Source organism: Elephas maximus, chromosome 18, assembly GCF_024166365.1.
Source record: "Elephas maximus indicus isolate mEleMax1 chromosome 18, mEleMax1 primary haplotype, whole genome shotgun sequence".
NCBI lineage: Eukaryota > Metazoa > Chordata > Mammalia > Proboscidea > Elephantidae > Elephas > Elephas maximus.
This window is the reverse complement of record NC_064836.1, coordinates 12,838,250-12,864,155: the sequence shown is the minus strand read 5'-3', so window position 1 is coordinate 12,864,155 and position 25,906 is coordinate 12,838,250. Positions and strand designations below refer to the sequence as shown.

Here is a 25,906-nt window from a genome sequence, read left to right as displayed (position 1 = left end):
GCCTTTCTTCCGCCACTGGATGGGCTTCTACTTCTAAGCCTCCTTAGTTTCTTAGCAAAATTTCACAGAAAAGTTCCACTCCCATCTCAGAGAAGCTAAGGATTTGCCTGCCTCCAGGCATGGTTACAGAAGTGACCTGAAGCCTGTGAAGTGGAGGGCACTGATCATTCCACTCTGGGATCCTATGAGATGGGAAGAAGGTAAAAACTTGGGGGGTCAGTGAGGAGAAGACGAGGAAGGAGGAGCAGGAAGTGTCCACAGTTGCTTGCTCCCTCTCATCTGGAGCAGAGCAGACGTGCGGAGGCATGGGGAGTGCGTGCCTGTACTCACCTGGCCCCACAGCAGCTCTCCAATCCCGATGAAGAGACACCAGAACCACTGGGACAGGGTAAGCCCTGTGCAACTGAAGGGCTTGCCCCCAAATTCCACAATGATAATCTGCAACAGGGAAGGGGACAGGGAGGCAACAGATAGCTAGCACTTCAGCCAGGGGTACCAGAGCCACGACACCCCCCTGCCCAGGATCCCTCTGGTGCAAGCCTTGATCTGCTCTCTGAGGAGGGGGAAAGGAGAAATCCAGAAGAGGAGACAGACACAAATAGCCTTTATAGACACTCTGAAGGGGGAGACAGATGCCGTTATGCAGACTACCATTAACACAAGGACAGGGGGAGTTGGGGGCACTGGAGGCTTCTTGTGACTACCGTTAACACCAAGAGCTGGGTTACAAAGGGAAGGCACCTGTAATAGAGAAGAGGAATCCAGGATGGGCACTCTGGCCAGGGCAGAAGGAAGCGACTCCATCCTTTTAGCAGCAGGGCAGCCATGCCCTTCACCCCAGTTCCCATAGGACAAGCCCACGCCAGGCTTATTCTATCTTCTATTCTACATACAAGCCAGCTCATCACCTCTCTTTCTCTGTGAATTGCACGGCACTGTCTACGATGAGCCATTTTAGAACAAAGGGACAGGGACATGAAGCGAGCCCATACTGTGCCTGTAAACACATGTTACGTGTGCTGGCAGGGGCTAGAAGACAGTGACCCTCCTCTTGGACACTCTGTGTAATTTCTGCATTTCAGAAATATCATGAAAGGGTCCTACGAGTCTTATTTGATTTGTTGCTAACATGCTGCCTTGTCCTGAACACCTGACCTAAGAGGGGCTCCAATCTTGGAGCAGCGTGTAAAGAGGAGCAAACTGGGATCCCCAAAGTGTACAACCCACAACCTTAGCCCCTGTGACTCCTCCATTCCTCTTCCAGGGTGTGTAGGGAATCCTGACTCCCAATTTCCAGCCTGTCTCACCCCAGGCCTACCACAGCTAGACACTCACCTGGCTGACGAATGTGCCCAAGACCACAGAGCAGAAGATGGGGTTGCGGAAGATGCCTGCAAAGACATTCCTCTCTCCGTGGATCTTGCGGGAGTTGATTTCATTGAAGAGCTGCATCAGCACGAAGGTGTTGAAAACGATGGTGTAGTGTTGGCTGGGTGGTGAGTGTAGAGGTGCCTTTCGGCCACTGTCAATGTCAAAGAATTTCTCACCTAGTGGGGAGAAGGGAAGCACTGGTCTCAGGTTTAGCCAGAACTCATTGGTACAGCCAACTGGTGCTCATGGCTGGTATCCATTCTAATTGGTCAGTATCTGTGCTAAACTGTTACCAAATACAGTGAAGCCTGTGAGAGCTGGAACTTGACAGGATTGCCTTGTTTTTCCAGGTCTCACAAGTTTTCCGCCTTTGACAGGGTGCAGTCTTACAACTTTTTTCTAGATTGTTTGAGCTTTGCTTCTTTAACAGGTTTCCACCTTACACATGTTCCAGTTTTTGCAGGTTGTGCTGTATTTTACATGTTACACCTGGTCTCCACCTACCTGACCCCCCATCAGTTTGCCCCATTGACACCTGCATTCTTGCAGTGTAGCTTGTGTGCACTGGAGTCAGGCAGACACAGGGTTAAATCCTACTGCCACTCTGTGAACTGAGCTTCAGCTTTCACATCTATAAAAAAGGTCCACAAAAGCCACCTGTCTTAGTCATCTAGTGCTGCTATAACAGGAATACTACAAGTGGGTAGCGTTAACAAACAGAAATTTATTTAGGAAGCTAGAAGTCTGAGTTCAGGGCACCAGCTCTAGGGGAAGGCTCTCTCTCTCTGTCCTCTCTCAGGGAAGGTCCTTGTCTCTTTTAAGCTTCTACTCCTGGACGATCTTCATGTGGCCTGGCATCTCTATTCCCCCATCTCTTCTTGCTTCTTTATGCCATCTCTGCTCTATTTATATCTCATAGGTAATTGGATTAAAACACACCCCGCACTGGTATGGCCTCTTAACATAACAAAGAAAACCCATTCCCAAATGGGATTACATCCACAGGTATAGGGGTTAGGATTTATAATGAGTACTTCTGGGGGACACAACTCAGTTCCTAACACCACCCTTGTGAGATCCTTAACAGGAGTGTATGAAACAGCATGATGCACAAAGCACTGTGGGAAGCTGCGCTTGTCCTTAGTCTCGTGCTCCGTGTGTCCCCATGCTGTCTCCTTCCCTCAGGCTGCCAGCCTCTGTCCCAGCTCCACCTACCCCGCCAGCCCTAGTTCCACCTGTGGCTCACCAGCAAAGACAAGGAGAAAGATGACAGTGAGCTGATAGACTCCATGACCCAAGATGTTCTTCATCATAGTACGTGAGATCAGAGGCTTATGTCGGCCGTAGGGGCGACGCTTCAACAAAGAGTCTGTCGGAGGCTCTGTGGCCAGGGCCAATGAGGCAAAAGTGTCCATGATTAGATTAACCCACAGCATCTGCACAGCTTTCAATGGAGAATCCTGGTGGGAGGAAGAACCAGTCCTTGTAGCTTTCCTCAGAGACCACCCACCTCACTCGTCAGCTCCACCTTTACTCCTGAGATGGCCTGGCTCCTACTCTCCACCCAGCCTTAGGATCTGGCTCGGCCACCCATTAGCGAGTGGCCCTGAGGAAGCTACTTAACCTCTTTAAGCCTCAGATTTCTCAGCTGTAAAATAGGGATAGTAACACCTACCTTGCAAGGCTGTTTTTGAAGAATAGAGATAATACATTTAAGTACTCATCATAGCGGCTGACACAATGTGCGAAACAAACGGTAGATAAATTTCCACCATCCCACATAAATGGATGGAGAGAGTGGACCTGGGAGAGCTAACTCCTGCCCCAACACAACTGGGGAAGCCCTTGTCCTTGCTCCTCAGTAGTCACACTATAGCCCATGCCCCGTGTTCCTTAGCCCCTGCCTCATCCCTCCCATCTCAGCCCACCCCTCATCCTTCACCTGAGTGATACAAGCTCCAGTGAAGGCCACGATCACGGCCACCACGTTCACAGTGAGCTGGAACTGAAGGAACTTGGAGATGCTGTCGTAAACATTTCGTCCCCACATCACTGCCTTCACAATGCTGGTGAAGTTGTCATCTGTCAGGATGATATCTGATGCCTCCTTTGCTACATCTGTGCCTGCAATACCCTGAGGTAAGAAGAGGAAGGAAAACAGCGAGGAAATGGATAAAACAGAGTTGATGAGGAGCACTGCTGGTGCAACGATTAAGTGCTCTGTTGCTAACCAAAAGGTTGTTGATTTAAAACCCACCCAGCGGCTCTGCAGGAGAAAGGCCTGGTGATCTGCTCCCAAAAAGGTTATAGCCTAGGAAGCCCTATGGGCATTTCCACTGCCACACGGGGTCACCACGAGCAGCAAGTTGACTCGACGGCCCCTGACAACACCTACGGAAGCGGCGGCGGAGTAGTGGTTGAGTGCTACGGCTGCTAACCAAAGGGTCAGCGGTTCAAGTCCGCCAGGCTCGCCTTGGAAACCCTGTGGGGCAGTTCTGCTTTGTCCTGCAGGGTCGCTACGAGTCAGAATCGACTCAACGGCACTGGGTTTGGTCTGATTTTTGGTACCAACATCTACAGAAAGGTTCTGAGTCCAGACTCCGTTTCTCGTCCTCTAAGAAGTTTCAAGGAGTCCTGGTGGTGCAATGGTTAAGAGCTCAGTTGCTAACCAAAAGGTTAGCAGTTCCAATCCACCAGCTTCTCCTCCAGAGAAAAAGCCTGGCGATCTGCTTCTGTAAAGATTACAGCCTAGGAAACCCAGTGAGGCAGTTCTACTCTGCCTGCAGGGCTGCTGTGAATTGGAATCAACTCGATGGCAAACCACAGAGAAGCTTCGGAACGTGGCATAAACACCAGAGGGCACACTAGCCACGCAAATACTCTGAAGACTCAAACTACATATTTCCAGTTCTATTTTCTCCTGAAGAAAATGAAGGGAAAATGTGTCACTGTTACTCACAGAAAAGAGGGCAGGAGCCTGGAGCCAGACTGGAAATTTTAGTCATCTTTGCTTGCCCTTCCTCCCTCCCCTCCTTGGAAACAATGAAAACAATTAAAAGGTTTCCAAGCCCTGCCTAGTCCACGTCCAAATCCTTAAATTTCTTTTCCCACTGCCAGCATCTCAGTTAAGCACTTGTCTCCCCCCACGCCTTAAAGTCACCCTACATTCTGTTCCAGGAGGAACCGTCTGGCAGCACAGTTCAGATGTCCCACTCTAGTTCAAAATCCTGTCACTGGGAAACCACTAAGACTTCTGAATGGACGTGGAGAGCTGGCCTGTAGGAACAGGAGACTTTCTAGCCTGGCAGTCAATGCCCCCCGCAAGTGAATCCTGAATCATTTTCCAATCTGCTCTTATACAGCCTTTCTGTTCAGAGCTTACTGGTTTATTCACAACTCCCTGAATCTCTCATTCACTTCTATAGGCTGATACCATTTCCCCAAACCTGGAACTTCTTCTTACCCCATCCACTTAAATCCTATCTATCTCTAAGGTCCCACTCAACTAAGCCTTACTTGTTCTGTGAAGCCGATTCTAACATCTCCAGCCCACATTTTAGTCCAGGTTTTGTGACTCCTACAATTCACAGAGGAGTTTATTCTCTAGCTTGTACTAGTGTGTTATACTGGTAGGTTATCTCTTCTCTCTACAGATTGTAACGATTAACTGCTAGATAAGAAAAAAACAGCTACCCTCAAGTTGACTTCAACTCACGATGATCCCATGTGTATCAGAGAAGAACTGTGCTCCATAGGGGTTTCAATGGCTGATTTTTCAGAAGTAGGTTACCAGGTCTTTCTTCCGAGGCACTGCTGGATGGACTTGAACTGCCAACCTTTTCGTTAACAACCGAGTGCATTAACTGTGTGCGCCACCCAGGGACTCCATCTGTTAGACAGACTATACAATTCAGTTTCCCCAGAAAAATGGGCTGCTATGAGTTGGAATCGACTTGATGACAATGGGTTTGGTTTTGTTTTGGGTCAGACATCAACACAACGCTGTACCATGCACTGCAAAAAGAAACAAGGAATATCTCTGTGTACTACTATGGAATTGTCTCCAGTTTCTTTTAAGTGGGAAAAGCAAGGTGGAAGGAAGAGCGTCTAGTAGGGTATCATGTATTTAATAGGGTGAGATGTAAATGCTGTAAGCATCTGAGTATATTTTAAATAATAGATTATGTTATATTTGATTATATTTAAATGGAAGTATAAACCAAAAACTAAAGAAACGATCCCTGAGAAGTGAAGAGGGAGGTGACAGGGTGGAGGAAACAGGGCTAGAAGTTAGATTTCTATGAATAAACCTGTTTTGCATATTTGACATTAGAACCATGTAACCATTTTATACAAATATAAAACAAATTAAGTTTAAAAAGCAATCCTTAAAATTGAAGGCAACATGATACACGTGAACTGGTGCAGCTAGTTGGTGTCATAACCACACAAAGAAGAAACGTTTCAGATGACTTCAAACTACTGTAGTTTGATGGCACATCTCCAGTAGGATCTACTCACAGGGTAAAAAAGTCTACAAGGAAAAATCTTAACTGTTTTTAGTAGAGTAAATGTATTATTAAAGGATCCCTGGTGGTGCAGTACTCAGCTGCTAACCGAAAAGTTTGGTGGTTCAAACCTACCAGCTGCTCCGTGGAAGAAAAATGTGGCAGTCTGCTTCTGTAAAGATTACAGCCTTGGAAACCACATAGCGGCGGGGGGGGCGGGGGGGAGGTTCTACTCTGTTCTATAGGGTTGCTGTGAGTTGGAATCGACTCCATGGCACAAAACAACAACTAATGTGTTATTGTTATTTAACAATATTAATATTTTTATTTCTAAACTATTACATATACTCTAAGATAATATAAATGAATAATTATGACAATGCCATTAGCAACCAATCACTTCTTCATAAGACATACAAATACAAAATTAGAGAAGTTAAACCGAAGTTCTATCATTCTAGGTTTGAATCGGAAATTTTTATATGAATTCATGAAGTAAATAATTCAAAAAAGAAAAAAGAGATATATTTCCTAGACGTTTCCTGAAAAGACCTAGAAACAATGATCTACTCAGTAGCAAGGAACACCCTAGTTTTCAGGTTGTGTTCTCACTAAAATAAAGCAGGACCCCTTTGAGAAATGGGTGGTTCCAGATCTAGGAAAAGAAACATACACACTATTTCTCGAGAGATTCAAGGAGTTGTGAGTAAACCAGTAAGCTCTGAACAGAAAGTTACGTAACAGCAGATTGGAAAATGAATCAGGATTCACTCATGGAGGGCACTGACTGCCAGGCTAGAAAGTTTTCTGTTCCTAAAGCCCAGCTTTTATGCAAGAACACAAAAGCTTACTGCAAGAAACCAAGAAAGCTATCAGAGGCCACTAGGATTGTGTCAAAAAGACTCAGCAGTCTTGAAGAGGCTTCTACTGGCTAAAGATGCAATGGAATGAAACACTTCAAAGAAACACAAATCCATGAGTTCATAGTGAAACTTTAGCAACTGACGGGTCACCTTTGGAATATCCTAAGAAGCCAACTCATTATTTTGAAAACTGGTAGATAAAAGAAAAGAATCAAGTATTACCCTGCTTTTATGTAGGAACTGAGCTTCAGAGTAACCAAATAGTTGAGGAGGAGATATTTCTTTTTATAGAAGTATTCAAGTTAATAAGGAAAAAGAATTAGAATATCATTATTTTGCAGCCCCTATTTTTTTTTTTTTAATAAAATAAGGGATCTAGAATCTGATCACCTCTAGAAACCACTGTAACGTTGTTGTTAGGTGCTGTCAGGTGCTGTCAAGTTGATTTTTGGCTCAGAGAGACCCCATGTGATGGAGTACAACTGTCTCATAGGGTATCCTTGGCTATAATCTTTATGGGACCAGATCGCCAGGTCTTTCTCCCTCGGAGCCTCTGGGTGGGTTTGAATAGCCAACCTTTTGATTAGCAGCGGAACACTTAACCGGAGCGCCAAAAATACAGGATCTAGAATTCAATCGTTCCTAGAATTACTAGTTTATAGGAAATACAAGGGACAAAAATAGGTTAAAGGACACCATGAGGATGGAGTAAGCAAAATCTACACTGTGGGATACTCTGTAAGACAAGTAGTCTGATTTCTTCAAAACCAAATTGCAAATGGGGAAAAAGACGGAAAGGGATGGTGCAGAAAAGATTTAACGTAGCAGGCCTGAGACTGCTATCCTTAGGAAGGCCTGTTTGCAAGGTTGGCCCTAGACTGGCATCTGGAACTTGACTCTCACAGTGTTCCCAGTCACCAGTTAACTGGTAAGAGTAGTTCACTGAACCTAGACTATTTGTGCAAATGCTATGGTTTATGTCGAACACTTACTTTCCTTCTGGAAGCCTGGGATTTTGGTACGTGCTAGGCAAAGGGTGTCTATGTGACCAGTCCCAAAAAAACCCTTGGTGGCGAGTCTCTAATGGGCTTCCCGGAGAGAAACATTGCATCCATGTTGTTGCATTTTCACGCTGGGGGAAGAGTGCACTGTGTGATCCCTCATGGGAAGCAGAGCACATAGGAAGCCTGCACATGGGTTCCTCTAGATTCTGCCTGTGTCTCTTGCTCCTAAGACCCAGCCATCTATTCTTACTTTGTCGCTGTAATAAATCTTAGCCAGGAGTACAACTATATGTTGAGCTCCATAAATCCCACTGAATCTCTGACTGAAGGTGTGGTCTTGGGGGCCCCTCAGCGGTGGGAGTGGTAGGATTTGTTAGACTGATTCCAACTCACTGAAATGCCTAGAATGTAATTTGGGAAAAAGAAGGAGAGAGCGGTGGGGATCATGAAGCTCTGGTACTTGGATGGCTACAGAATTACCCCTGGTCTGAAAGAGTAGCTGTCTGAGAGGTAGTTTACCTATGGAATTTCAAACAATAGATCCAGGCTCAGGAGAGCTGGCTGCTGGATCCCCTGCAGTTTTTAGCTGAGGTGAGAAAAAAGAGCAGCCCAGGGACACCTTCGGGTTTTTGCTCTCTGGTCCAGGTGGGAGGGGAAAGAACTAAAGGTGAACTTTGGGTGGACCAAAGATGTTAAACCTTTGCACTGTTCTCTCCTCCAACTGGGAGCAAAAATTTTAAATCATTTTCCAGGGCTAGAGCGAGGCTTTAGATGAACCAGAGGGGGAAAAAAGGGCAGGGGAAAACCACTCCAGACTTTTTTTCAGCCTATTGTGACCCCAACACTACCCAGCAGTTTTCTCCTTTTTCAGAACGGGCAACTGAGAGCTTAACATAACTAAAAAAAAAAAACAAAAACCTATAAGCTGTTCTTACTCTGCCTGCCTCCTTCACATATCTCTGTTAATGAGTTTGTTTTGACCAAATTTTAATAACTTTGTTCTTTGTTTTAAACTGATGCAGGCAACCTTTTGTTATGTTCGAACTACCTGTGGCCTACAACCCCCACAAGAAAATCAGAGCCCAGGTATCAGATATGTATATCTTTAGCCTAATAAAGAAATGTCTGGCAGAGGACTACAAAGACACTTGTAACCCTTCTAAGACTCTATATAAACTCTAATGTAAAATTGCCCTTTGGGACTCCATAGAGACAGCCTGTGTTGCTGCTGGGTCCCCGGGGATGTATACATCAACTGAATAAACTTTCTCACTCTTTCTGACTTGGAATATGTTTCATTGGCTCGACTGCTCCAGGGCACGGACCCTAATCAGGTAACACTATCTATATTGCTTTTATGGAAACCCTGGTGGCGCAGTGGTTAAGAGCTATGGCTGCTAACCAAAAGGCTGGCAATTCAAATCCACCAGATGTTCCTTGGAAACCCTATGGGGCAGTTCTACTCTGTCCTCTAGGGTCACTATGAGTCGGAATCGACTCGATGGCAACAGGTATATTTCTTTTATTCTATTTTTTTATTGCAGCAGCAGTCCCCCTACCTGCCCCCACCCCCACCCCCAGCCCTTAAATGCTGAATTTACTGCAAGGGGTTTGTGTAAACTTGCAAAGAGGGGAAAAACTTGCAATGAGAAGAAAGGGAATACAACTACTACTAATAAAACAGCTTTTGCTAATTATATCTGGACATGATAAAAATTGACGTAAAATGTTAATGTCTATCATTCCATAAATGTTGGAAGAATTGGCACAATCAGGGGAAGCTGCAAAGAGAAAAGCTAATGGGACACCACCCCCTGGCTTTTGCTGCTGGTGGCAGATTGGAATTTAAGCTCTGAGTACTGGACACAAAACAAGTACCACGACTGACGTTATTACTAGGATTTTTCCCTCTGGGGAAAAAAAGCGGGGGTGGGTGGGGAGATGAGAGGAAAAGGAGGCCATTTCCAGGTGGAGATACCCTTTTGGAGTTTTAAAAAGCACTTGAGTTTGCTAATGAGCTCTTGTAAATCAAATGTTTGAGCCTTAGAGGCTGATGATTTCCCAGTCTGATATGCATTTTTTTGAGTAGGTCAATTTGGACCTTGTTGTGTGCCACTGAGTCAATTCCGACTCATAGCAACCCTATAGGGCAGAGTAGAACTGCCCCATACGGTTTCCAAGGCTGGAATCTTTACAGAAGCAAGCTGCCATATCTTTTTCCCACAGAGCGGCTGGTGGATTCAAATCTCTGATCTTTTAGTTAGCAGCTGATTGCTTAGCCACTGCACCACCAGGGCTCCTCAATTTGGACCTTAAGACTCACAAAATAAAAAGGCTTAAAAAAGCCTTGCTTCTCACTTGGACTGGGCACGCCCTGTAGCATCTTAGCTTTGCTGCTGCTAAGAAATGCCCCTGGCTTTTTTGGAATTCTGAATTCACAGATCTTAATTACCTGGATGGAGTCCTTGGGTGGCGCAAATGGTTAACAAGCCCCATTGCTAATCAAAAGGTTGGAGGTTCGAGTCCACCCAGAGGTACCTTGAAAGAAACACCTGGCAATCTACTTCTGAAAATTCAGCCATTGAAAACCCTACAGAGCACAGTTCTACTCTGACACACGGGTCATTAGGAGTCAGAATCAACTCAGCCACTCAATGGCAGCTTAGTTTAATTGCCTGGCTCAGCCTCTAGGCTGAAACCTGACACTGTTGGCTATGGGCTGTCGCAGCCTCAGCACTGGCGGCTGTGCTCAATGAACAGAACCCAGACAATGGGCTGTTTCGGATTAGGACAGCCCTCTTCAGGGCCCTAAACTTTGGAAACATTGTAGATGTTGGCTGGACCCTCTGAGTCACATACTAACGCCTGCAGGTTTGTTCTCTAACGGAACCCCCTGAAACTGAGCTGCTGCTGGGCTGTGCTTCTGACAGCGAGGCTAACTGCACTCCTAACTTGTGATCCCTGCCAAAAGCTGCAAGTTGGGGGGTGGGGAGTGGGGGTGGGGGTGGGGAGAGGTCACAGGAAGCCTGACCCCTCCATCCACCCCCAACAGATCACTCTTGACCCCTCTGGGGGATGTCTTACTGTCGTTGACTGCTGTGTTCATCTTTCTAAATGAGTTGCAGTTTGTGACGCGGGACTGACCACCTGCCTATGTCCCCCCCCCCCACGTGCGCGCAGTGTGACATTATTCTGTCCCAGAAAGGGATCCGTCTTTTCTAGGCTGCTCACTGGATAAGTGAACAGGACAAAAGGGGTGGGGGGAGGTTTACATAAACCAATTTTGAAAGTTCCGAAACTTCAGGATTTGGTCCTGACCAGTCCCTGAACATGACGTGGGAAGTGATATAAAAATGTCCTTCTGTGCGAGTGTTGGTGTTCTCTCACGCCCAGCCTTTCCGGATGCAGAGTATGGGTGAGAATAAAAAATGGCTGTGAAAAAGCTGAAGTTATGATTACCGAATGGGACACACTGATTTTGTAACAATGGAGAAAAAACCAACACCCAGGATCTGGGGAGGCATGGGGGAGGGAGGAAGGCATTAGTCATTTTTGTTTTTCAGAGCTGCTCCTGAGAGCTTCCCCCTCTCCTGGAGAAAATCACTCGTATTGTCTCCCGAGCTATGGTGAGAGCTTGAACTGGGACTGACTGCAGCGCCTACCCTGACAGCTGGCAGTGAGACAGCAGGGGGCCGCTCCTGCAGGTCCACACTCCCATAGCTCGAACTGAGACTGACTGCAGCGCCTACCCTCACAGCTGACAGTGAGACAGCAGGGGGCCGCTCCTGCAGGCCTACACTCCCATAGCTCGAACTGGGGCTGACTGCAGTGCCTACCCTGACAGCTGGCAGTGAGACAGCAGGGGGCCGCTCCTGCAGGCCCACACTCCCATAGCTCGAACTGGGGCTGACTGCAGCGCCTACCCTCACAGCTGACAGTGAGACAGCAGGGGGCCGCTCCTGCAGGCCTACACTCCCATAGCTCGAACTGGGGCTGACTGCAGCGCCTACCCTCACAGCTGACAGTGAGACAGCAGGGGCCGCTCCTGCAGGTCCACACTCCCATAGCTTGAACTGGCACAGTGAGACAGCAGGGGCCCACTCCTGCAGGTCCACACTCCCGAGGGTCCACACTCCCGAGGGTCCAGCTGATGTCACAGTAAGCAAAGCTGTTTGGAACTGGCTGCCTTCAGGAGTCTCTCTAAAGCCAAGGACTGAACAGAATTATTTGGATTGCACTGAGAACCCTAGGGTGGGAGGCGCCACTGTGGGAGGCCTCTTTGAGGGCCCCGTTAACCAGTGTTTTGGGGTGCCATTGAGTTGATTTTTAACTCACAGTGACCCCATGTGACAGAGTAGAACTACCCATATGGTTTTCTTGGCTGTAATCTCTACAGAAGCAGGTCACCAGCTCTTTCTCCTGCGGAGCCACTGGGTAGGTCTGAAGCTGCCCACCCTTTGGTTAGCAGCTGAGCACTTAACCCTTGTGCCCCCAGGGCTCCTTCGTTAAGCAGCGCTGCTTAACTAGTGTATGTCCTGCTTGGCGTGCCCCACTAAATACAAACTCCTTGTTCACACACACACACAGCACACACACGCGCACACGCACGCACACACACGCGTACATACACACACAGCACGCACACGCGCACACACACATGCGTGCACACACACACACATACACACACACTGGCCAGAGTTGTGCTGTGCCTCAATCGATGCCTCTGGCCAGGTGGAAAAGGTTAACGCAGAAACTGAAGTAGGAGGGCGGTGGAGGGTGAGGGGCTAGGGCGATAGCTAAAGGTACAGAGCTTCTTTGTGGTGCCAAAAATGCTCTGAAACTCTAGTGATGGCTGCACAGATCTGGGAATATGCTAAAAACCACTAAAAAAAGAAACATTAAATATTAATGTTCATAGATTTAAAAAAACCAAAACAAAACAAAAAGCTTAAGGAGGAAGTCACCTGGCTTTCTAAGACAGACCTTTATAATGGGATTTGTCTTAACTGGCCAAATCCAGGGCCCCTGAAGGACAAAACTGAAACCAATACTACAGGTTGGTCTAACCCAGCTGCAGAGGGTTGGACCAACTTGTAGCATTTGCTGTAAAAATGCCTTGGCCAAAGGCCAAGGGGACAAAATGTGTAGAAAAGTGTTAACGTAGTAGGCCTGAGACTGTTAGCCTAGGTCAGCCCTTGGCTGTGATCTAAGAATTTGGATCAGTCAACAGTTAACTCATCAGGCGGTTCACTGTGCCTGGGCTATATGTGCAAACAATATGGTTTATGCTGAACACCTGCTTTCTTTCTGGGAGCCTAGAATTTTGGAAGGTGCTAAACAGGGGGTGCCTATATACCTTGGGCTGTGAATCTCTTACGGGCTTCCCTGGAGAGAAACATCACACACGTGTTCCTGCATTTTTGTTGCTGTGGGGAAGAGTGTGCTCAGGGTGACCCCTCATGGGACGGAGAGAGCGTGAGGAAACCCGGACGTACGTTCCTCCAGACTCCTCCTGTGTCTTCTTCTCTTACGATCCAGCTGTGCATTCCTACTGCATCGCTGTAATAAATCTTAGCAGTGAGGACAATGATCTTCTATTGAGTCTCATGAGGTCTTCTTAAGAATCTCCAAACTTTGGGGTGGTCTTCAGGACCTTTGACACAGGGAGCCTATGAGATCAGTGGCTCTCAAACTTAAGCATGCAATACAACCACCAGGAGACTTGTTAAAACACAGATTGCAGAGCCCCAACTCCAGGCTTCCTGATTCAGTAGATCTGGGGAGGGGACCTGAGAATCTGCGTTTGGACAGGTCCCCAAGTACTGCTCGTACTGCTGGTATGGGGAGCACATCTGAGAACCACTGCCACAGATTAAAAGACTTAAGTAAAAGATACATCAAACAAGCAATGCATGAACCTTACTTGGATCCTGCTTTGGACGAATCAACTGTAAAAAGATTTATAAGGCAAATGGGAAAAATTAAACACTGACTAGATATTTGACGATAGTAAGGAATTATCAATTTTGTTATGAGATAATGGTATATGATTCTTTAAGATGTTTTATTGATACATACTTATTTTTTTAGAGGCACGTGCTGAAATTTTTATGGATGAAATGACAATGATATCCTGAATTTGCTTTAAAACAATTTAGTTCTGGAGGGAGAAGTAGGTCACAGGATGAGATTGGCCACGTGAAGCTCAGTGACAAGGGGATTCATTATACCATTATATTATTCTCCCTACTTTGGTATATTCTTCTGTTTCCTATAACATTTTTTTTTTTTTTTTAAGAGAGAGCTTTTTGAATCTCTGCTGCTTAAAAATCAATCACCAACGCCTCAGTGTGTACGGGGGCTTTCAGCGATAAACTACTTGAGTGGGACTCAGAACATCAGAATCGACTGGTATGCCTGTACAAAAAAAAAAAAAAAATTCTGGGATCCACCCAAACCCTACTGCATCAAGATATCCAAGTAGGAGACCTTGGAATATGTGATTTTCAATGAGCTCTCCAGGTGATTCTGCTGTTCCCCGCCTCAAAGTGAGAAGCAGAGAGCTGGCCAGATTTTACATGTTCCAAATGGAGCATGGGCTTGCCTAGAGTTGACCCAGGCAGATGATCTCGCCATGTTCTTGGGCACGTTTAAGTTGGTCTTGTTTTCCTGGGTCATGACACTTCATGAATTCTCCTTGGGTGTCATCTGTTCTTTATATTTGATGGGTCCCCGTTACACACAGTGTTATTGACAAGGTAGGCAGGAGATGGAGTGAGAGAGCAAAGCCCAAAGACAGATGCGAAGGCTCAGGGAGCAGCACAGTGCCAGAAGTCCGCCTTGGTTTCCCAGCGGAGAAGGCAGCTTGCATTAGAGACACTGTGCTGAGCTGCTTACCATGGCAAAACCAACGTCTGCTTTCTTCAGAGCTGGCCCGTCATTTGTGCCATCACCAGTGACAGCCACCACCTGCCGCTGATCCCCCACAGTGCTGTCAATGATGCCTGGGAAACAGACACAGACAGCGCAGTGAGCCCAAAAGTACCACCTGAGAGACATAGACACACTCCACAGTGAGCCCACGTGTGCCATCTGGGAGACACACACATGCACAGTGGGCCCACTTGTGCCGTCTGGGAGACACACACATGCACAGTGGGCCCACTTGTGCTGTCTGGGAGACACACACATGCACAGTGGGCCCACGTGTGCCGTCCTGGAGACACACACATGCACAGTAAGCCCACGTGTGCCGTCTGGGAGACACACAGACTGCACAGTGAGCCCACGTGTGCTGTCCTGGAGACATACACACATGCACAGTGGGCCTACGTGTGCTGTCTGGGAGACACACAGACATGAACAGTGAGCCCACTTGTGCCGTCCTGGAGACACACAGACATGCACAGTGAGCCCACGTATGCCGTCTGGAAGACACACACACATGCACAGTGGGCCCACGTGTGCCATCCGGGAGACACACACACATGCACAGTGGGCCCACGTGTGCCATCCAGGAGACACACACACATGCACAGTGGGCCCACGTGTGCCGTCTGGGAGACACACAGATGCACAGTGGGCCCACGTGTGCTCTCCTGGAGACACACACATGCACAGTGAGCACACGTGTGCTGTTCTGGAGACACACACATGCACAGTGAGCCCACGTGTACTGTCTGAGGCCTTTGGCAAGTACTCTTTTCAAGATCAAATCCTCCCTCCTGGTCCTGGCCACGCACTCCCCTGCCCTTCTACTTTCCTTTTTCCTTCCCGCTTCCCTGTGCTGGAGGCCCTACAGGAATCAGAGGAGAAATTGTTTCACAGCACTCTGGGCTCAGATAGTTTGTCCTTGTCAGACACTGTCCGGTGCCATAAAGCAGCAATTTTGTATGGAAAAAGCACTAGATGGGTTTGAAAGCGGAGACCTGGGGTTCAAACTGTACCACTTCCACTTACCAGCTGGGCAACTAGGCAAGTTAATTATTCTCTTAACCTCAAAGTTCCTTATTTATAAAACGGGAATTGTTTCACCTGTCCTGCCTAGGTCACAGTATTATGGGCAAAGAAAATGTACTAATGTTAAAAAAAAACAACTTTATGTCTTCTACTTACCAGGACTCAGATGTTTGCTAAGCTGTGTGTTCTCCCTATAAGCCTGGGAGCTCTCCTAGGCCCTCCCTATTCAGGACATGAGAGTTGCTTTGACTGATGGATCTCGCCTGTCCGCGCCCCAGTTCCTTCACCTGTCCCGGGCACCTACTACTGAGGAGCTGACCTCACCTTTCACCAGTGTGTGCTTGTCAGTGGGGGAAGATCGCGCCAGGACTCGAAGCTTAGGCCAGATCTTGTCGAGCTTTTCTTGCTCTACCTGCAAACACCAGACCACACGTGGATCAGTTAAACTCAGAAGAGCCACGTAGGAAAATCATACTTCTCCATGCCCTCTGAGCTTCTGGAGGATCTGGTGCTCCACAGCCCCTGGGGACGTATTACCCTGGCCACCAGTGCACATTAAACAGCCAACCCAAGTCTCCAAGGAGAATTCATTGATGGTGACCATTCAGACCCTCTTTATCTACTTTCTCCTCCCAACTCCCCACCTGGGAGCCAATCCCCTATTTCTTAGAGACTTGACAGGAGGTGGCCAAGGTTGGTTATTGGGTCAGGTGGCTAGTGGTGCTTCCGAAGTCTTAGGTTTGATTTCTACGGAGACCAGGAAGTTTTGCTCTGTTCCACACCCAGACCACATCCTCTTACAAAGCTGTGCCACGATCAGTCACAAGGGCAGCGACACAGAAGGCGGGACAAAATCATCCCACGACAGAAAAAACATGACATGAGAAGTTGTGACATTGTCTCAAAGGATAGCTTGTGAAGGAAGGTAATGAGAAGGTAGAAAATTCCCAATTGTACCATCTGGGCAGCTTTGGTAGAAAGGGGAGATTCACCGTGATGAGATTTCAGTTTAAAAGCCACCTACTCTCTCCCATGTGCCCCAGACACCTTCCATCAGAACAGACCCTTCCCTTGTCAAACAAGGCCCTGGATCCCCCACCCAGGACCCACCTCGCCCTTCTCGTTGCGGATGAGTCGGTTGAATTCTTTGCCTTCTAAGCACAGGAAGTCATCCCCAGGTGTCAGAATGCCACATTTGGTGGCGATGGCCCGAGCTGTGTTGATGTTGTCACCGGTCACCATTCTGACAGTAATGCCAGCTCGTTTGCATTTGGCAATTGCTTCTGGCACCTGTGGACAGTGGAGAAAGAAGAAGGGGATGGGTGCGATGACACTGGGTAAGCTGCCCCTGTTCAGCTATCCCTTCATTACAGAGAGGAGAGAGGCATCCTAGAAGCAGTACCATGGGACACGGGGTAAGTGTGGTCATTTTCCTGCTGCTTGGTGCCTCCTGACTTCTGCCCAACCCACAACACTCACATGTGAACTGGCCTCATTGTACCATGTGTTGAAGGGAAAATTTGCCTTGAGATCCAGGTATAAAAGTCTACTCTCCCACTTACGATTCAGACTCCTCAGTGGGGCAGATGTGGCCTTTAGAGATTGGGCCACTGCCTTCCTTTCGAGCAGAAATTCTAACCACTCCCCATCCACGGAGCTCCAACCCCATCAACGGTGTGTGGTTTCCCAAATGCATGACTTCCTCTTATGCCTCTGGGCTTTGACAATTGATAGTCCATCTGTCTGCACTTCTTCAGGGTAGAGAGGCTTTTTCAATCCCCAGTGTCTGCAATTGTGCTTAGCACATAGGGGGTGTTGGAAAGCAGATGGTTAAAGACAAAGTTGGTGCTCTGGTTAATTAAGCCTCCTGACTTTTTCCAATTACCAAATCGTAAGCCCGATAAAATCTATGCTTCTCACCACTCGACAGCATTAACCCTAGGAATGGCACCTTCTATCAGTTCAGCACTCCACAGCAGTTCTGAGAAGCAGGAAGCACAGAAGCATCTCTCCCTGCAGGTCAGGAGCAGCGAGGTCACTTGCTGGGGTTGCAACGAGAAGCGGAGCTAGCACCCCAGCTCCCGTGACTCCTAGGTGCTCTCCATGTGGCCACACTAGGTCTGTACACACTAGGCTATGGGCTGTTGAAAAACTGTCACTCATACTTTCTTGTCCTCTCTCCAAGCCAAAGCCTCACCTCTGGGCGCACGGGGTCCTCGATGCCCACCACTGCAATGCAGGTGAGCTCAGTAAGGATTTCATTCTCATTGTCCCATAAGGGCTCTGCATCATTGAACTCCCGGTAAGCTATGCAGATGGTCCGGAGCCCCTCACAGGCCATGGGCTCAATGACAGTGCGCACCATCTCATCGCGGTCCTTGCTCTTGAAAGGCACTGCATCCCCTTCCTTGTTCAGGATTCGATTACACCTGGGGAGGCACACAGTCAGAAAGCAGCGTCCCTGTTCCCACTCGGCATGCTTCTACAATCATCTACGGGCAACTCTGCATTACTCCTACAGATGCTGGTTCATGGCCCAGAGAGGTCCCTCTGTCCAAGGTAGGCGACCTGTGGATGGAGTAAGGTCCAGGTAGGCGGAGAGTGTGGTTCTCTCATGTCACCTGTCCCTACCCTTACGTGAACGCAATGCCAAGGGTCATTTATAGATTGCTTGGTCTTTGGAACTTCTCAAAGGTAGAGAGATTTTTTCAGTCCCCAATGTTTAGAATAGTGCTTAGTGCACAGGAAGTGCTCAAATGCGTTGATTGAAAGAAGGTGGCTAAAGCCAAGTTGAGGCACCGGTTCCTTCAGTTCTACTGGCCACACAGGCAAGTGGGGTCAACTTCTAATGACCTTTGGATAGTCTATGCAAGTTCCTCATACTCAGGCGTGACAATGTGGAGGAGAAGGGAACACAGAACTAGCATTTCTAGTACTTACTGTGTGCGAGGCACTTTATGAACATTGAATCATTCAATTATCACAGAAATCCTATGAGGTAGGTGGGTATTACTCTCTGTTTTCAGATTAGGAAACAGAGACTTGGCTTGCCTTGGTCTGAATCCTGGCTGTGCCAGTGTTAGCCATACGGCCTTGAGCAAGTTACTTAACTTCCCTGACCCTCTGTTTTCTCATCCATAAAACAGGGATCATAATAGTACCTGTCTCCCTGAGTTGTTGTGAAGGTTAAACAACACGAGCCTCGTGAAGCACTTAGAACAATGCTTAGCCTGAGTAAATGCTCAATCCTAGTTAAGATGTCATCACTTGGCAAGGAGGGCTCTCTCATCATTCAGTGAGCTCAGCACAGGGCACGTCGCCCAGACCTTCCGGAGGGGAGGGTCACGAAGGGGAGAAGAAGAGGGAGGAAGGGGCTGCTCACTTGCGTAAGATGATCTCGGAGGCGCCCTTGCTGTACATGCGGAAGCCGCCGGTGGGCGTCCTAATGACTGTGCTCATGGACTTGCGCACCGAGTTGAAGGTGTACACTTTATAGAGCTTCTCCTCAGGTACCTCACTGCGCACCGCGTGGTAATCCTGCTTCAGGTCTGTGACAAAGCCCAGCAGCGCACACTCAGTCTTGTTACCCACCTGCCGAGGCAGGCCTCCCTCCTTCTCTGGAGGCTGAAAAAATATATACACGGGCCTGCTGAGTAAGCTGCAGAGAACACGGAAGGAAAGTACTCCCTCACAGAATGTTTACATAGGTACCCAGAGCCCAAGGGGAGATGGCATTTGTTTTGTTCCAGGGTAGGCATTCAGTGGTCAGTGGTGGCCTTGGACCCTGAGCCATGTGGGCCTTGGGGAGTTTCCAGTTTGCCCTGGTGTTAGAGGTGGTGTCTCACCGTGTATGGTTGGGTCTTATTCTAACACCATCTATTAGTTTCTGGAAAGTAATTTTCTTCTGAAAACCCCATTGCTGCTACCAGCATGAAGTCCCTCTGTAGAGATCCTGCCTTTACAGGGTAACTGGAGGGCATTTCATGGCCATAAACTCCTACCCCTACCCTTCTTCCATCCCCATGGATTACTCCCCAGTCTCACCCTAAAAGTGTTCTCTGAGGAGTAAGAGATGAGATGTGAGACGGCAAATTAGGCAGAATAAACGTTTCCCTCCACCTGCCCATTCTAAGCATCTAGGCAAAAGGAGAGCTTACCAAAATCTTGGAGGTATAGGCACTGTTGATAGAAATGCCATTGACAATAAGGTCCAGGACCTTGGGCACGAGGGCGTCAGGACTTGGGATCTGATGGTAGCGAGTGCCACCAATATAGGCCTGTACCACAGTCATGCGGTTCATGGTCAGTGTGCCAGTCTTGTCAGAGCAAATGGCTGTGGCATTGCCCATGGTCTCACAAGCATCCAAGTGCCGCACTAGGTTGTTGTCTTTCATCATTTTCTACAAAGGAGAAGAAAAAAGACTGAGAGGGAACCAACTGGACCCTCCTGAATACAAGTCAAAGGCCCTTTCCTGTGCCAATATCTGTCCACACAAAAATGGAGGATACCATTTTTGTGAATCATCTTAAATTCTATCAGCTTACTTAAACACTGATGCAACTGATCAAGGGGGTCCTTCCACAGACTTACGCACTCGTGAGGTACCACCTGAAGTTTACAGAGAATAAAATGGCCTGTTTTCTTCCCCAAAGGCTACGTGGTACCCTCCCCCCGCATCTCTGCCCTAGTCTTACCTTCACAGAGTAGGCCAGTGAGATGGTAACAGCCAGTGGCAGCCCCTCTGGCACAGCCACCACCAGCACAGTGACGCCGATGATGAAGAACTTGACAAAGTACTGGATGTAGATGGGCGTGCACTCAGCTAGCCATGGCCTCTGCTGTATCACGAAGTTGTCAATCACAAAGTAGAGAATCAGGATGAGAACTGTGATAGCTGACATGATCAAACCTGCCCAGGGAAACAAGTCACATGAACCCAGGTTTGAGGGCATCCCAAGGTCCTTAAGCCACCAGGGCCTTGACTAGGTGGATTGGCAAAAGTTGCAGACTTTGCTGCCAATTTTTTTCCCCGCATAATATATATTTTTTAATTGTGGTAAATATATAGGTACCCAAACATTTGCCATTTCAACAATCTTTACATACACAGTTCAGTGACATTATGTATGTTCACCATGCTGTTCAATCATCCCCATTAACCATTCCCCAATTTTTCCATCACCCTTAACAGAAGCTCAGTGTCCCCTAAATATCGTGTCTTCCTTTCCTCCTTGATACCAATTTTTAAAATACCATATCTAGGAAGTCATACTAAAATCCACCTTACCCACCAAACCCATCGCCATTAAAGTCAATTCTGACTGATAGCGACCCTATAGGACAGAGTAGAACTGCCCTGTAGGGTTTCCAAGACTGAAATCTTTATGGGAGCAGACTGACACATGTTTCTCCTGTGGAACGGCTAGTGAGTTCGAACCATAGACTTTTTGGTTAGCAGCTGAGTGCTAAACCATTGTGCCACTGGGGCTCCTTTTTTGTGCAGCAGAAAAGACACTGGTTTCTCATTCCAAAGACACAGGTTCTAGTCTTAGCACTGCACTAACTTGACTCATGGCCTTGACTGGTTGTTATCCTCTCTGGGCTTGTTTCCCACACCAGATTCCTCATTTGTAAACAAGGGGGTAGGTCTAGTTTCCTGAAAGTGCATTCTATGATTGTACCTCGGATACATCTAACCTCTTCTCACAATTCACATCCGTAGTAACCGTATTTGCCTATTTCTGTTAGCAGTTCATCACTGGGACTTCTTCTCTAGTCTATGAATCCTGGGCACTTCACAACTTGTTTACATCGCTGTCCCTATGCCGCCAGGACACTACCCTTAAAACAGTGCTTTCCAACATCTCATGTTATGGCACACATAGAATCACAATAATAGCAAACACTTAAACAGTGCTTACTACAGATCAGACAAGTAATTCACATATACTAACTCATTTAATTCCTACAACAATCCTAGGAGAGATTACTATTATCATCCCCTTTTGAAAGACAAGGAAACTAAGGCAGAGAGAGGTGATCAACCATCCTAGAATGCCTAGGACTAAGTGATAACTTTGCACATGTTATCAGGAGGGATCAGTCCCAGGAGAAGGACATCATGCTTGGTAAAGTAGAGGGTCAGCAAAAAAGAGGAAAACCCTCAGCAAGATGGATTAACACAGTAGCCACAACAATGAGCTCAAGCATAATAATGATTATGAGGATGGCACAGGACCAGGCAGTGTTTCATTCTGTTGTACACAGGGTCGCAAGGAGTCAGAGCTAACTTGATGGCACCTAACAACAAGTGGTTTCCTGGGATGCAGGACTTTGAGGCGCAAGTTGGGACCATTGATCACCCTATATACCGAGGTAAATAGAAGAATCTGCTCAACATAAAAAAAAAAACTGGCCTGGGGTCTCCAATTGCCCAGGGTGCTGCCTGGCCACTCTGAGGGATGATGAGATCAATATCTAGGCACCCTTGTATCCTATCTGTGGCACAGTATTTAGAAAGAACTCTGCTCTAAAATTCAGTTTAGTGTTGGGCTTTGCTTTCACTGAGGGTGCAATGATCCAGGGGTCTCAGAGAAAGGCTGAAATGATTGTATGAATGAAAGCCTGTCTGTTGGACTTTTCTTGATCAGGGGTAGGACTAAGGCGAGGCAGGCAAGGTGGCTAGGGTGCAAAACTGAAGGAGGCACTCACTCTCAGAGTCATGCAAGGCATCTCACTCACCTCACCCTAGTCCTGCCCTGTTTGATATACAAAGTAAAACATTTGAGAAGGCTAGTGGCCAACCTTCAGGTAGCGTGTGCTCCCTAAGGAGAATAAGGCAGGGGTTAGGAGAACAGTAGGAGGGTTAACGGGGGGAAAAAAAACCCGTTGCCATCAAGTCGATTTCGACCCACAGTGACCCTAGAGGACAGAGTAGAACTGCCCCATAGGGTTTCCAAGGAGCGGCTGGTGAATTTGAACTGCTGACCTTTTGCTTAGCAGCCATATCATGGAACCATGTGCCAGCAGGGTCCTGCAGGAGGTTAAAAAAAATAGTTTTTTTTTTTTTTTTTAGGGTCCTGCAGGAGGGTTAGGTGGGGTCTATTTAGTGTTTCAAAACCTGTGTGCCAGGCTCAATAACTTGATTCTACACCTGCAGTTCACCTCATCCATGTGCGGTTTATATGCAGGAGATTTCACTGCAGTCAACATGAGCTGGGTACTAAAACTGAGCAAGTAGGCCAGACTAACCCTGTCCAGCAGAATTTTCTGCAAGGCTGGTAACACTCTCTATCTGCACTATCCAGTATGGTAGCCAATAGCGACATATGGCTATTGAGCAATTGGAATGTGCTAATGTGACTGAAGAACTGAATTTTAAATTTTATTTAATTTTAATTAATTTAAATTTAAACAGCCACATGTGGCTAGTGGCTACCATAGTGAACAACACAGACCCCTGCTACCCAGCATGCAGTCAGCAGACCAGTAGCATTGGCATCACCAGGGCCCTGCTAGAATTGTAGGATCTCAGGCTCTACCCGGGATTGCCTGAATCTGAATCTGCACTTTAACAAGACCCCTAGGTGACCTGCATGCACAGAGAAGCACTGGGCTAGATTATGATGTGGTAAACAGAGGGCTGGGTCAGAAAATAATTCTTGTTGTTTGCTGCCATCCAGTCAGGCCCTGACTCACGATGGCACCATGCACAACAGAACGAACGCTGCCCGATCCTGTGCCTTCCCCACAATCAGTTGCAGATTGGATTGTTGTGATCTACAGGGTTCCACTGGCTGATTTTCAGAAGTAGATTGCCAGGCCTTTCTTCCTAGCCTGTCTTAATCTGAAAGTTCTGCTGAAACCTGTTCAGCATCATAGCAACATGAAAGCCTGCACTGACAGACAGGTGGTGGCTGCCCGTGATGTGCATCGGCTGGGAACTGAAGCCGGGCTTCCCACATTGAAGGTGAAACAGTGGTAAAGACTGTACATTTCGGGATATGTTCACTGAAGGAGCTATCTTCCTTTTGTTCCCTTTGGCCCCATTAGGAGAGGGTGGTGGGAGACAGGGGAAGGTAGAGATGGAAGCCGCTTCCTCCTACATCACACACTTAGGGACCTCTCCTGGGGAAAGGGCCTCTTTATCCACTGTCTTCCTTTTTCCTCCAGTCTTTATTTTGGATTTACTGCTTTGTGCTTGGCCAGATGCTACTACTATGACAGGGAGCTGCCTCCAGCAAACTGCAGGCTGCTCCATCCCTACGGAATTCACAAACCAGTACATGAGGCAGGCAAGCAGTTATTATAGCTTTCCTTCTTGCTAATGTAAATCTCCCCTGTTGATATAAGCTTTTTACTTCTCATTTGTTTGAATGAAAAAGACCTCAGGGCCTGTAACCCTTACAGACACATAACATTTCCCAGCAGGGTTTAGAACACTTTTCTCTCTGGAAGATATCTGACAACTCAAAGGGGAGCAGACTAAAACCTTGCAAGCGGCCAGAGGGTGACCTAGAGGCGGACACAGCTACCTAGAGCCCATGAGCCACTCAAAAATCTCAGCTTCTTTGCCTGGCAGTCCCGGTTGGTGTAGAAAGAAGGGTATCAAAGTGATGAGGATCAGCAGTGTCACTGAGAACCCTTCGACGACGACAACAATGATGACAACCAAGGCCCTCCTCTACTCACCAGCTTTCCCGATCTGGACAGCCAAGCGCGTCAGCTTGCCCTGCAGCACTGATTTCTCCTTTTTGGGCATCTTTGCTGCCTTTTTCTCCTTTTCCTCACTGTCGATCCCTTCCTGGCTATTGAGTGGTTGGATCTCCAGGGCCACTCCATCCTGGGTCTTTGCTGGGGTGTACACACAGACAGAACAGGTGAGCAGGCAGGGTGGTAGCATTGGGTGCCAGGCAGGTGGAAACCAAAAATCCCTTCTGTCTTCTTCCTGGAACACATCTTGGGCCCTGCTATGCGCTCTGACCATCCCTACCCCACGCCAGACATGGTACTTGCCTGCAACCCTCCTCTATTAGGGCCTTTGGAGTGATATCCTAATAGCTGGAGATGGAATGGGGTGCTTTTAGTGTATGGATTTCCTCTTCAGTGGCAGCTTCCTGGCACCACCTCAGAGTCCCACACCAGTTTAATTCCAGCAAGGAGATTAGTCATGTCACTAAATGATATTACCAAGAACCATCCTTCCTGGAATTCAGGGCTTAAAATAGTGGCTCTTACTGCAGAAAGGGGCTGAGGGGGAAGGCTGGAAGATGTTTCAAGAATATAAGGGTCCTGGGTTGCTTTGTTAAAAGGTTCATCTCTCTGCATGTAAAGACTGGCAGGCAAGAAACACAGACCCCCCAGACACAGGGTATTTCCAGCTACTTCTTACATGAGGTGACAGAGGGGGGAAGGAAATCCCCGTCCTCCCCTGCCTGATGAAGGTGGGGAGGTGCAGAACGGGACCTGGGGTGAGGCCTTTTGAGGGAGAGGAAAGAAGCTGTGTGAGGGATGTCCTGGAATAAGAGAAAGCAGGGATAAAGACAGATAAACCCATTTTGTTTTTAACAAGAAGAATTAAAGACCTAAAATTAAAGAATTTATTTCTGTTTAGCCCTGGTTCACCGATGTGGAGGCAGATGTAGGTCAGAAAGGAAAAAAATCTCTAAAAACTGTCTCAAAAGAGCGGTTCTCACTGGTTCCCGGCACCCCTCCAACTTCACCCCTGCAGAGCTCAGCCCCTTTGCTTAGGGTGTCCTTCCTGGGAGACTCTCTGCTGTCAGACCCACAAACAAGACGGAGACGGATGTCAACACAGCCACCAAAAAAGAAACACACATCAGATCAGGAGGAAGAAAACAGACTGGAGAGAACAAAGAAAGAGGTGGGGAGAGCAGGACAGAGGAAGGGCTCTCTCCAAGCACCCCTGAGAAGACTAGCAGAGAAGGAACCAGACTGGAAGAAGACACGGATGAAGAAGCCAGCCAGAGGAGGGTGCAGGGACTGCCCACCCCAAACCCCTCCACAAGGAACCTGAGGTCTTCCGACCCAGAAACTGATGGGCTCGGGTTCTGGACCACTGGCATTTAAACCCAGCCTAGGGCAATGAAGTACAGAATTCAGCACCCTGGGAAGAGTGGATCAATCCTACGTATACCCCAAGAGAAGCCTTGACATGAGGTTCCATGAGCCAACAGCAGA

At 47.6% G+C, this 25,906-nt stretch overlaps 1 protein-coding gene across 4 annotated transcripts in view; it reads right to left on the bottom strand.

Moving 5' to 3' along the window:
- Positions 1-25,906, bottom strand: part of ATP2B4 (ATPase plasma membrane Ca2+ transporting 4) — a 117,532-nt gene that overhangs the window by 16,708 nt on the left and 74,918 nt on the right. For all 4 annotated transcript variants that reach the window (XM_049857724.1, XM_049857723.1, XM_049857721.1 and 1 more), the window contains exons 8-19: positions 24,398-24,559; positions 20,401-20,615; positions 19,863-20,105; positions 19,088-19,329; positions 17,903-18,134; positions 16,816-16,995; positions 16,030-16,117; positions 14,644-14,750; positions 3,314-3,505; positions 2,618-2,831; positions 1,336-1,547; positions 331-438 (exon numbers count right to left, since the gene is read on the bottom strand). In XM_049857724.1, the coding sequence (XP_049713681.1) occupies positions 331-438; positions 1,336-1,547; positions 2,618-2,831; positions 3,314-3,505; positions 14,644-14,750; positions 16,030-16,117; positions 16,816-16,995; positions 17,903-18,134; positions 19,088-19,329; positions 19,863-20,105; positions 20,401-20,615; positions 24,398-24,559 (2,195 nt within the window). The remainder of the gene's footprint in view (positions 1-330; positions 439-1,335; positions 1,548-2,617; positions 2,832-3,313; positions 3,506-14,643; positions 14,751-16,029; positions 16,118-16,815; positions 16,996-17,902; positions 18,135-19,087; positions 19,330-19,862; positions 20,106-20,400; positions 20,616-24,397; positions 24,560-25,906) is intronic.